Source organism: Zeus faber, assembly GCF_960531495.2.
Source record: "Zeus faber genome assembly, chromosome: 14".
NCBI classification, from domain to species: Eukaryota; Metazoa; Chordata; class Actinopteri; order Zeiformes; family Zeidae; genus Zeus; species Zeus faber.
The window spans coordinates 2,162,970-2,176,275 of NC_137200.1; the positions used below are offsets into that span (position 1 = coordinate 2,162,970).

General features: G+C 38.0%; 1 protein-coding gene across 1 annotated transcript; it reads left to right on the top strand.

Moving 5' to 3' along the window:
* Positions 1–5,905: 5,905 nt before the first annotated feature.
* LOC307240403 (odorant receptor 131-2-like) lies at positions 5,906–6,823 on the top strand (the record flags this gene model as incomplete). The annotated part of the gene is made up of 1 exon (XM_080014187.1): positions 5,906–6,823. One exon carries the CDS (start codon positions 5,906–5,908, stop codon positions 6,821–6,823), a length of 918 nt encoding a protein of 305 aa, XP_079870313.1.
* Between the last annotated feature and the right edge of the window lie 6,483 nt (positions 6,824–13,306).

Sequence of the window (13,306 nt, forward strand, 5' to 3'; positions counted from 1 at the left end):
TGAAGCTATTGGAGGATACGACCCGCAGTCAGACGGATGTGGGCTAAAGTGGAGGAAAAAGGAGCATGACCAGAAGGACAAGGACCAGGAGACTTTCAGAAAACTCAACCAAATACAGTTGGTGGATAAGAAGAATGAGGATAATAAGGCCAAAGAGAAGGGTAATAGATGAGCAGAACAGAAGGAATTGTAGGTAGATAATGCACTGCAGCGCCCCCTTACGGGAGCAGCCGAAAGGAGAGGATTCTTGGTGGTGGAATGAGGAAGTAAAGGAGCAGCTATGAAGATAAACACTGATGATTATCTTGATAAAGAGCGTGACATTGAGAAAAGTGTGCCACATATGACTTTAATGGTGGCTGAAGGATTTGAGCAGAAGCATATAGGAGAAAGGATGGAAGAAGCTACAGTATTGTCAAGAAAAAGTAGCTTATTGGGGTCAAACAATAACCCATGGACAGAGAAGCATAATGCTCAGATAAGGAAATTACTGCATGCAACGATGAAGCCAAAGGAAATAGCTGTAGCTAAGTGTGCAGCACACAAAATGGACACGTCAAGAGTTACTCAAGGTGACAAAGCAGTGGATGAGGCTGCTAAAGCAGTTACAGGAGCAAACAAGGCAGACAAAGTTCTTCTTGTCATCCATGAAGTGGACTTGGAAGATAAAATCACGCTCAGAGATGTGATCTCGATGCAAGAAGCAGCGTCAGCCATAGATAAACAATTATGGTTGGACCGAGGGGCCACACAAGAGTCAACTGGTCTGCGGAGAAATCATGAAGGACTGATGGTAGCACCCCTGTCCTACTAGGTCTGATGGGTCAGGAAGCACATGGGTTAGCCCATGTTGCAAGGGGGGAGAAAGATCACGAAAGAGTATGGTTTTTGGGCACCGTACTTGCTTGAGTAAATTGATTATGTCATAGGCAGATATACAATCTGTCTTAAAAAAAATGTTCGGAGGGGTGTGATGAGTCCACCCGGTCACATTCCAACTCCGACAGGTCCCATGCGTGAGTTGGTCATGGATTTTGTTGACATGATAAGACCAGTAGGAGGTAAAAGATACATGTTAGTCGTCGTGGATATTTTCACGGGGGACTGAGGCATGTCCAACCAAGAGGAGGACAAGCGAGGCCATCGTGGTCGTAGATGCTCAGTCAGTTGCCAAGCCAAGTTCTTGTGTCGTGAGGTCATAAGCAGGTGTGGACTTCCAGATCGCATATCTTCAGATAATGGGAAAGAGTTTGTGGATAAAACAGTAAAATTGATTCTGCAAAACTTGGGAATTAAACAACGTCTAGGAGCTGTTTACCTGTTTTACAGGTCTGAATTGGGTAGAAGTGTGTAGTTAGGAGCTAACACTAGTAGAGAAATATCTATTCTGAATATCTGATTCCGTCATAGACTCAATACTATTTTTGACTGAGAAAATGGGCAAAGGGGGAAAAGGAAAATGTTAATCATATATTGGAATAATGTTAAAGTGTAATGGAAAAGTGAAATTATTATACTATATTTGATGTGTGTGCAAGATACTGGCCGGTGATTTTTTGTTTCAGGACCAGTCTGAGGTTGGCTGTGTCCGGAGATCCTAACAGCCTAATGTACTCCAACACTCAAACATGGACATTCAAAAATGGAGGATGAAAATGGACGCCGGATCCTGAATGAGGACATCATGATCAGGAGTGTCGAGTGAAATATCATTGAAGATTGATGGTGTTAAAAAGCAACAGTTCAATACATACATATGTGTTATGCAGGTTTTTATAATATTGGAGTTTGTTTCTTACAATGTAACCTGTATTATTGATGAAAAGTCTGTACTCTACAGTAGATATGTTTAGCGAGACATTTTACTTTGATTGAGTATTGTTTTCTTTGAAGTTCTCTGTAACAGAGTGAAATGGATATATTAGGACCTCAGGTGTTTTATTTTTTTGCGGGGTGTTGAGGGACATTGATGATAGGCAGGGACAGGTTCACTGGAGGGTCCGATGGGTCGACCACCTGACTTTGGACAAAATTTTTGATTTATTTCTGAGGTTCTGAATGTATGCATTTATATGTAACATCCTGTACAGTTTTCTCAACCCTTCTTCTTTGCGGTTAATTGATTTGGAGTGCAATGGGTGGTTGCCTGGGGCAGAGGAACCGTGAGAGCATTTTCCTGTCTTGATTGTTGTTGAAAGAACTAAGAAAGGAAGCTGCCACATGGGTTTTTCGCTCTCACACTCCGCAAATTTATTGTATTGCTACGACTAAGCTTGTTCAGAAGGGTATATTATAACCAGTCTTGGAATGTGTGGCGTCCCAAGACAGCCCCATTGTATAAGATAATTACTAGGAGACGGTGCCAGGGGTCCCGAGAGAGAGAGAGCACATCACCAGGGGTCCTGGTGATAAGGGAGGTGAAATGTGACCGGTGACCTATGTAGGGGAACCAAATGGTCAACGTTGTCTTTGGGCAAGCATAAAAGAACCCACCCGAGTTTCATTCGACAGAGAATCCATCCGGCTCGGTTCTCTCCCGGACGTCCTAGGCAAGTCTGGTCTGATGCTGTTCTTTTGTAATAAATCTATTATTTTACTCAAGTCAGCGTCAGCGGTCTCTCCTTCTTCATCAACACATCAAATTCATCAAGAAACTACAAACACAAACACTGTTGGAGGGGGAGACAGCATCTGGTCCAGCTTCCTTGCACGGGTTCTGCCCTTTGACGTCTCTCTCTTGAATAGAGAGAAGGTGTGATGGGGGTAGGGGTGAGCTCAGGCTGGGTGTTTCAGGAGTCTCTGATAAAGTCCTTGTTGAGGGGGCGTTGGGTGAAGGATCTTGTGCCCCAGGTGAGTGCTGGGACACAAGACTGGGGGATTGGGAGGTGGAGTCCGAACTGTCCCTTTGTCTTTCAAATCAACAGCAAATCTCATTCACTTCATCTGCAAGCCGGAAGTCATTCAGGGCGTGGAAAGGTCTGGGTTTATAGTTGGTGATCTACTCCAGCCCTTTCCACACTGACAGATTTGTTGGCTGAGAACTTCTGTTCCAACTTCTCAGAATACAGCCATTTGGCTTCACCGGCTTCACCGCCTTGTCAGATATCTATTTTACCACTTTAAACCTTTAAATGCCGCCACCTTTTTCAAACGAAGCCTTCTGAGTTGGACTGTGAACTAGGGCTTGTCATTGTTATAACTCACCCTGCTGCGTGTCGGCATACACTTGTCCTCACAGAAACTGATATACAGTACAACACCACAACGCCTGTGTTTTTGTCCAGACTGACGGTGGCGGTTCTGAACATCTCCCAGTCCGTACAGTCCAGGAACTCCCGCAGATCGCCGCTCCACTTCTTAGTTCAACAGGTTTAGACAGTTTGACTTTCTGCCTCTATGCGGGGATCAGGTGGACCAAGACGTGGTTGGAGTTTCCCAGCGCGGCGTGGGAATCAGCGTGATACGCGTTGTGGACAGTGGGATTATTAGATAACTATTTACAAAATACAAATGTATACATTAACATGGAATATTGATTTGATATGATTTCGCTCTGCAAAAAAAAGAAATCGCCCTTCACATGACTAATCTTTTAACTGTTCTTGCTGATAAATTGGACATCTACATGTGGGACGATTGGGGACTCACATTGTAGTTTCCATGTAGCATGAGAAGATGGTGCCACAAGCTAGTGTCCATAAGAGCAGCGGTAGGCTGAGTGATTATATTGTTATGTTATTTCCTGCAACATATGCAGAATAGCATTTTTTCATTTCTCCTATAGTGGAAAGAAAACTTCCCTAAAAGCTTTTACCCCTCGGATTTCTTCGGTTTTGTTGAAAATCTCACAAATATCTTACATTTTAAATTGTGTCTTTAAAACTCAATTTAATGAAGACTATATTTTCAATTATTGCTTACTGGATTTAGGATTTAGTTTATTGAAAATTTCTGAATACATTTCCAATATTAAAGTATCCAGATTAGATAGCTCCTCTTTTGGTGATTCAGTGTTTTTTTGTAACTATTTAAAAATATTTACATTTTATAGAATGCTGGCCCAACCCGAATGAATTATCCAGGGGGGGCAGTAAACATACTCCAAAAGCAACTTGTTGAAACTTTGAATAATTTATTGGACAAATAAGGTGTTACAAGCGTTGAGAAAACGGTTCCATAATTTCTATTAAACGTATAAGATATTGAAAAAGAACTAAAAGTTATAGGGAATGGTGGTGGTCAAAACTGGCATTGAACCACAGATGGCATCGAACCTGCAGAACCATGGAAAGCTCCGGGCCGCTGCATCCAAAAGGCTGCAGGGTCCACTGACATCAAGAAAAACTTTGTGGTAGATAATATATAACAATATAACAATATATATTAAATCAACCGTTGTCATTTCTCCATTGTAATTTTTATTTAATTTTATATTTTTAACCTGTGCTGTCAGCATGCTGGGCATACAACATGGAGTATTTGTATGCTATTGCATCTAGGACAGAGTGAGTCTGCAAGAAGAGTTCAACTACTACTACATTGTAATATTAAAGTTCAGTAAGAATTAGAATTTCATAAGTAAAATTGTAAATATATACACATTTTAATCATGTAATAAATGAACTGTGTGGGAAGAGTAAGTTTTATTTTAGATTTACTCATACTATTGAAATGTTTTATAGTCACTGCACATAAACCTGCAAATACAAAGTCATTTTAATCTAAAAAGTATAGCGTGTTTGAATCCGCACATCTCAGCGAATCCGCAATCAGACACAAAACAAGGGTAAATGGCACTCAGCAGCAAAACTTTATGGGCGTCTTTCCGCTGTCATATCATCAGCGCAATATCTTTTGTGAATCGGATGCTAAAACAGCCCAGATAGCGGGCGCAAGTTTTTAACCTGAGTCTACCACCACTGCTACTTTGTCTAAGGTGTGTGTGTGTGTGTGTGTGTGTGTGTGTGTGTGTGTGTGTGTGTGTGTGTGTGTGTGTGTGTGTGTGTGTGTGTGTGTGTGTGTGTATGTGGTCAGACCTGGACTTGGTAAACTAAACGTACTGTGTTTGGGAAACTCAAATCAAAATATCTAAATATAAGAATATTGATGGTGCTATTAACGGCCACAATACATTTCTTTGTGAATTCGCCCTGATTGTTTATTTTCTAGTAGGGGACAGTAACTGACGGCAGCAATTCAATAATAAAAATTAAATAATTAGTTAATTAAACAATAACATTTTGTTGATATCAATTACATAGCCTCCTCTAAAAAATCAGAAATCAGTCAATGGATTAAAAGCATCACACTAAAAGCAATATGCACATAGGGGTGGGCCCCGTCGACAAATTTTCTAGAGCCTGGTCGGGCTAAGTCCCTGATGTCTTTGCATCCTAGCAACACCCCTGTAGCACATTAAAGTTTTACTTCATCATAACAGTATAAACACTGTATTTGTTTGTTAACGATTTTGAAACGACATCCTATGCATTCATCCATCACAATCTTACTGCAACAATTTCGTCCCTCAAACATCCAAGATCCCCCACATCAGCGATGTGTGATTGGTGGTGTGTGTTATGACATCATGAACAGATGAACATCTTATATAAGGTGTGTGAGGGTCCAGCGTGTGCAGTGTAACATTGGCTCACGCTCCTAACAGTGGGTGAGTATCATATTAAAATGACATTTATTCCACATATGATTAGAAAATAATCATATAAGCAACAATATTTTGCTGCTTTTGTGGTGGTGTGTCGTGGTATTTTGTGAAAACTGCTTCATTTTGAGGATATTTTCTTCATATTGGCATAAAGGTTTCTGAAAATGGTTGAATTATTCTTGCCTTGTTTGCATTGTATCTTCACAGATTCTACACCGAGTTGTGGCTATGAACGACACAATGGAGACAAGCTTCCGAATGCTGTTTGCAATGCCAGTCAAAGCGGTGCTCTCCATGACAACATCTCTAATCTTCCTGTACATAAACGGCGTCATGTTGTTTTCCCTGACGAGGAAGGTCTTCTTCAAGGAATCCTCCCGCTATTTGCTCTTTGGTCACTTGCTCCTCACCGATTCTCTCAATTTACTATTCTGTATGGTTATGTACATCTTTGCCATCATTAAAATAAAAATACTTAACCATTTTTGCATAATTCTATTGTTGTTCGGGGGAATCATCACAATGATTTCCCCGCTGAATCTGGCTGTGATGTCTTTGGAAAGATATGTGGCCATCTGCTTCCCACTAAGGCACACTCAGATTACCACCAAGAGGAGGACAAGCGAGGCCATCGTGGTCATATGGATCGTGGGCTCTTTGGACTCAGTGGCTGAAATGTGCCTGTACACCAGTCTGGAGAACACCACATTCACCACCAACACGTTCTGCACCAGACACACACTGATGCGGCTGGAGTTCTACACAACTTTGAACAAGGTTTTCACAGTTGCATATTTCTTGCTGCCTAGTGTCGTTATTATTTACACTTACATTGCTATCCTGGTCACAGTGAGAACTGCCTTGGCCAACACGTCCACAGCCCGTAAGGCCCACAAGACCGTGCTGATGCACATGTTACAGCTGTGTCTGTGTCTGATCTCCACGCTCTTCAACACAATCAACTCTTTGTCCCCCTGGAACGGGGATTCTGTGGTGGGCTTACACATTCAGTATCTTCTATTTGTGGGTCTCATCATCTTCCCCAGGTGTTTGAGCCCTCTGGTGTATGGCCTCAGAGACAACATGTTAAAAGATATATTCATATACTACTTCACCCTTGGACTTAAGAAGCAAGTCAAACCATCACATGCCTTTTAATGTCTGTGTTTCCTCTCCAGATTGAGCAGACAAACCAAAAACTGAATTTTGCTGTGGATGAAAACATTTGAATGCATAAACCTTTAACTACTTCCTACCTATAACAAATATAAAGCTTATTTAACTCTGCCTAGAGCGCTATGCTATTAGGCTCCAAATCACTTATCATCATATTATTTGCTATATATATATCAAAGATAATGTTGTCAAACTATAACATTGTTTGTGACAAATGGTAATATAGTCATTTTTGTAGTCATCACAGTTACTTACAATATAGTTTATGTTTATTATATATATATATATATATATATATATATATATATATATATATACTGTATAATTTTTATATAAATGACTGAGATTTATACAAAGTTTTAATTCATTTGGATGTAATTGCACGTAAGTGTAGATATACTACTTGTTTCACTTGCCTTAGTCTGAATCCTGCCTGAATCTCCACCAAACATTTGCAATATTTAATATATGTGTACATTTGATTAGATGATTTAAACATATAAGATGGAGTATTGGATGAAGCTGAACCGTATAGTGGAGCTAAATATATGACTCATTTAGATGGCACTGGGGACACTTTTGCTCATTTGACGCCGTTCTAATGATAGGATATAAGAGAATGCTGTAAATCATGTGTACAAAATAATAAAACAACATTGAAGATGCGATGAGATGGCCATTTTTAAAGTCTCTGCTTAGTCTTTTTGTAATAAGGGTTGTAAAATACAGTCTGCTGTAATGAATATTTACTTCCCAATCATAAAGAGAATTTGGATGAATTTCTTGTGACATGTAATGGTCACATGAAACAGCAACGCCCCTTTACCACAGCTACTTCCTACACATTTACTTTTCATATTGGTCTGGCCTTCTGTTGATTTCGGTATATTATCATCCCCAAAAAATATTCCTTTTCAATCTGTTGTAGACATATGTGGTGTGGTGATGGTGCAGTTTGAGTAGCCACACCAATCATTGGTCTAGGTAATTGGGCCCAGGATCAGAGTGGTCCAATGAGGAGCAGGTAAAAGCCCCATCTCCACACTCACTCGGGAGAGGAGACCTTGTCATGACATGCTGTCCATCTGCTCCAGGGCTTGTTATCAAGCCCCCTCTCCACAATAAACGTGTGTCCTCCCAACCACATTGTCTGTGTCTCTGTGCTGGAGGGCCTTGAATACAGCACTCGGGTGGCATGTGGTAGGCGAAATTGCCACAACATACTTCCCTTTTTAAATTATATATTTCAAATCGTTTAAAATGAGCAAGCAAGGGAGAATTTAGGATAGAAAATGTGTAATCATGTATCACTCTAGCAGTTAATCCATGGGGCGCTTCCCTGTGTTCATTCTGTCATTTGTATTAACATTTTATTTACATTTGTATTCAAGTAAAATATATATAATATATAATATATAATACACAAAACAAAAAAAGAGTAATTAATCATTTTTCTGAGGACACACTGCAATTCCTTCACCGACCCCGAGGTAGCCGCGGATCCCAGTTTGGGAACCCCCGGCCAAGACCACTCCTAATAAAATCTGTGTAATGCATTTTATTATTTCGGTCAGCAGATGTCACTATAGGTTCACAAGTACTTTTTGTTGGCGATGTCAATTTGATTCTGTAATTTGTAAATGTGCAAAGGGGAGCATTTTAAACAAGGAAAGAAGCAGAAGCATTAAAGAGAAATGTTCAATAGTTTCTGAGAGCATACCTTTATCCTACCCTCGGTCCCTGCACGAATGCCTCACTGTCCTTTCCTCTCTCTCCCTTGCTCTCACCCCCCCCCCCCCTCTCCCTTGCTCTCTATCGCCCCCCCCCCTCTATCTCTCTCCCTTGCTCTCTATCGCCCCCCCCCCCCGTTCTCTACCTCTCTCTATCCTTACCCCTCTCTCTCGCCCTCTATCCCTCTCCCTTGCTCTCACCCCCCCCTTCCTCCGCCTTGCTCTCTATCCCCCCCCCCTCTCTATCCCTCTCCCTTGCTCTCTATCCCCCCCCCGTTCTCTACCTCTCTCTATCCTTACCCCTCTCTCTCGCCCTCTCTTCCTCTCCCGAATGGAGGGAGTGAAAGGCCAGTTGATGAAAGTAAAGGGACGTAAGGGAATGGTGAGAGGTGCGTGTTTTGGAGGGATGTGGGCTAATTCAACCATCTTTCTTAGAAGCCATTTTGGACGCCTTTCAGTTTCCCTGTGGCCTTCGCAAAGAGCACTTGAAGCATTGAACGACATTCCACAGACAACGTACTGAGAGCACAAGGGGATGTTTGTTGTTCAAAAATAGAAAAGGCTTCAATGCCTCCCTGAAAAACAAAAAATAAATCGGGGCTTTTAGGGATAGCTCCGCTTTTTTTTTTTTTCCCAACGCCGGCCTTATTAAAATGTCCCCATCATTTAGACCTGTTCATAGCGGAACCATTGAAAAACGCAGCGCTCCTCTGCAGGCTTTTCAGTGCGCTCTCTCAGCGAGTTCGCCAGCAAAAAGAAAAGCTGAATGTGGAAAACAAAGCATTACAAACAGAGGGGGGCTGACTGCCAGCTTTCAAGCCGCAGATGGTGCCTTCAGACACATGGCACGAAGGAGAAGATGTTTAAAGTGAGGTTGCAACTATTTCCGGCAGGATGGCGCCGACGCACGACAAGCGTAAAGGCATAACTGACCGCGTGGGACCACAGAGACGCGACGGATCTCCTGTTATCCACGCGGGAAAGCAGAGAGGCTGGAGGTGGCCGGGACATATAATAATAATAATAATAATAATAATAATAATAATAACCATCATATTATTATTATTATTATTATTATTATTATTATTATTATTATTATTATTATTATTATTATTATTATAATCATCTAATAATAATAATAATAATAATAATAATAATAACCATCATATTATTATTATTATTATTATTATTATTATTATTATTAATTATTATTATTATTATTATTATTATTATTATTATTATTATTATTATCATCATCTAATAATAATAATAATAATAATAATAACCATCATATTATTATTATTATTATTATTATTATTATTATTATTATTATTATTATTATTATTATCATCATCATCATATAATAATAATAATAATAATAATAATAATAATAATAACCATCATATTATTATTATTATTATTATTATTATTATTATTATTATTATTATCATCATCTAATAATAATAATAATAATAATAATAATAACCATCATATTATTATTATTATTATTATTATTATTATTATTATTATTATTATTATTATCATCATCATCATCATATAATAATAATAATAATAATAATAATAATAATAATAATAACCATCATATTATTATTATTATTATTATTATTGTTATTAATTATTATTATTATTATTATTGTTATTATTATTATTATTATTATTATTATCATCATCTAATAATAATAATAATAATAATAATAATAATAATAATAATAACCATCATATTATTATTATTATTATTATTATTATTATTATTATTATTATTATTATCATCATCTAATAATAATAATAATAATAATAATAACCATCATATTATTATTATTATTATTATTATTATTATTATTAATAATAATAATTATTATTATTATTATTATTATTATTATTATTATTATTATTATCATCATCATCTAATAATAATAATAATAATAATAATTAATAATAATAATAATAATAATAATAATAATAATAATAACCATCATATTATTATTATTATTATTATTATTATTAATAATAATAATTATTATTATTATTATTATTATTATTATTATTATTATTATTATCATCATCATCTAATAATAATAATAATAATAATAATAATATGTAGTTTGAGTCTGAATCAATTTTTTTTCTTCTTCTTTCGGTCATAACATTACCTCTTCTTGTTCGGATGTAGTTCTTACCAAAATTCAATTTGAAATATTCAGTCTGGTAAATTGTCGCTGTTACTATTTCACTGTTATGCGCTCTACTTATACGTACATGAAAAAAAATGCAAATAATATTTCCTCTGTGTTCCCTAATTCTTCCCAACATTTTATTCAGGTTTTGTATTCTTATAATTATTACCAAAGAATAACAGGCTAGTAGCGTAATTCATTTATTAATTAATTAGCGTATATAATTTTAAGTATTTATTAATATTACTTTGTTATGGATCACAAATTCGTTTTCTATGTCTCTGAATTATGATGATGATTCTTCTGTGGGTGGAAAATGGAAACTGCACCTTTAACTTCTTTGATTGTTATGAAAGAAGAAGAAGAAAGAAAGAAACAGTCTTTATTTGTCACACAACACACCACACTACAACACATGCTTGCACACACACACACATGCACATGCTTTGATGGTGGCTGGTGAAATGGTTCCTCTGCATTTAACCCATCCTGGCTTGTCCTTCCTCTGGGGGCACAGCCAGGAGCAGTGGGCAGCATACGTGGACGCGCCCGAGAACCAGGTGATAAGTGTCCATCGCTGGTCAGACGATGATGGCCACATGGCCACACCACTGCAGCTTCCGATTAAATTGTATTTAATAACATCACAAGTCAAGTTAAGTCCAATCTAAAAGCCGGAACGCTTCTATCATCTTTGGAGAGGACTTCCACTGTTCTCCTGACGACACACTAGCAGTTTTGCCAGATTGGGCTGCTTTTGATCACATTGGGATGGAAAAAATAGCATTGGCTGGACACAAGTTTGGGCTATTTTTTTTTTTTTGTCTTTTACATGAGGGAGCGATCTCTGCTTCGCTGCATGTCAAAACCCATAAAAACAGTGTGTTTTTATTTTAGATTTATTTTCCTCCATTTCTTAATTGAACGCAACTAAAAAAAGCCCTGTGCGTCCTATGCCGTGTCACACACATCCTGTTCACATCCCATTCTCAACCCCCCATATCTGTCTAGTGCCAACACTGCACACAAGGCAGATATCCTCCCAGGCAAAATCATCCTCCCCACAACAACATTTCTTCTCGATGTTTTCACCTCTTTTAAAGATACAATCAGTAATGTTTTAACCATCACCATCACCACCTTTTGACCATGCTCTAGCTTCAGGGAAGCCTGGTGGTTTAAAGCTTTCAATGAGATAAAAACAAAAACAAAAACAATCTTTGAAAATACATTTTTAATAAATACATTTAGAAATTTGAATAATTTGAATACACATCGAGACAGCCAGCCATGAAACACAGCAAGGACTTAAAGCAGCAAAAGGGAATTATGTAAAGTAAACTTGAGGCCTTCCTGAAGAATGAACCCCTGTCGTCAGAAGGTGAATGGTGAAAAATACACCAGAGATAAATGTGGCTGAAGGTGCACACAGGTATATGGCTTGAACGTTAATGTCCCTAACATACAAGCTACATTGACTTATGTATTTGTTTGTTTTTTTGTTTTGTTTTTAAAACTTTAGTACTTTGACATTTGTATATGATTGTTAATCATGGTCTAGAATTTGTGTATTGTATTATTACAATTTTTTAATCCAATGTTCTCATAGATTTCATTGTTCTTTAAATCAGAATTACAACTGATGTTACTGTGACCAAAAAAGATTCAGATCAATGCACTCTACATTCAGATGCTTTTCACTCAAATGTTGCAGAACTATTTGCTGAAGCATAGCACTATCACACCAAGAAAGGCTGAATCACAGAATGTGTTTGTTGCTGATTTGAGGTGTGGTTGGGTAAGGCATTTAATGTTGAAAAGCCCAAAACAAGAACACTGATATTGCCGACAGTTGACGGTGAGTACACGGGACTTTGGTTGCCCCCCCCCCCCCCATACCTCACATTCAGTCAGAAACTTAACACCAACAAAAGAAGAGATGTATGTCTACTGATTTACTCACATTTTCTGGAAAGAGAGGGAAAAAGTACCTCTCTGTGTGGAGATGAATGGAAAAGCAGCAGAGTAATTGTATCCCTTGTGGCTCCACAGAGGACAAGAGACAAATTAAAGCACTGACCCGGTTAGCTGTGTGCCGAGCAGGAGGGGTGCCCCCACATTCACTTCCCAAAGACATAATTTTCTCTGCTTGCTGAACTTATAGACACCAATCCTTTCATATGTTTTCGACAGCACACCTTTACCATGGTCACATCTGCAGTAATGATCTGACCTCATTTACATGAGAAGATCATAGGGAAAAAGATTAGGGCCACATAAGACAGTTGTGTGTGGCATACAGTATTTGTACAGATTAGACCTATACCTATATATATTTTATGCATACCTGCACAATTTCCCACTTTCGTCAGAATGTGAATAACACTTTGGTTTATTGTTTATTCTTAAGATTTGATTGTGTATTGCCACTTTCTATGATCTATTGATTACTCTTTTTAGTTTAATCATTACTACCTATTGCTTTTGACGTGTGCTGCTATTGGTCTGTCGGCCTGGCTGCCTGCCTGCCTGTTTCTCTG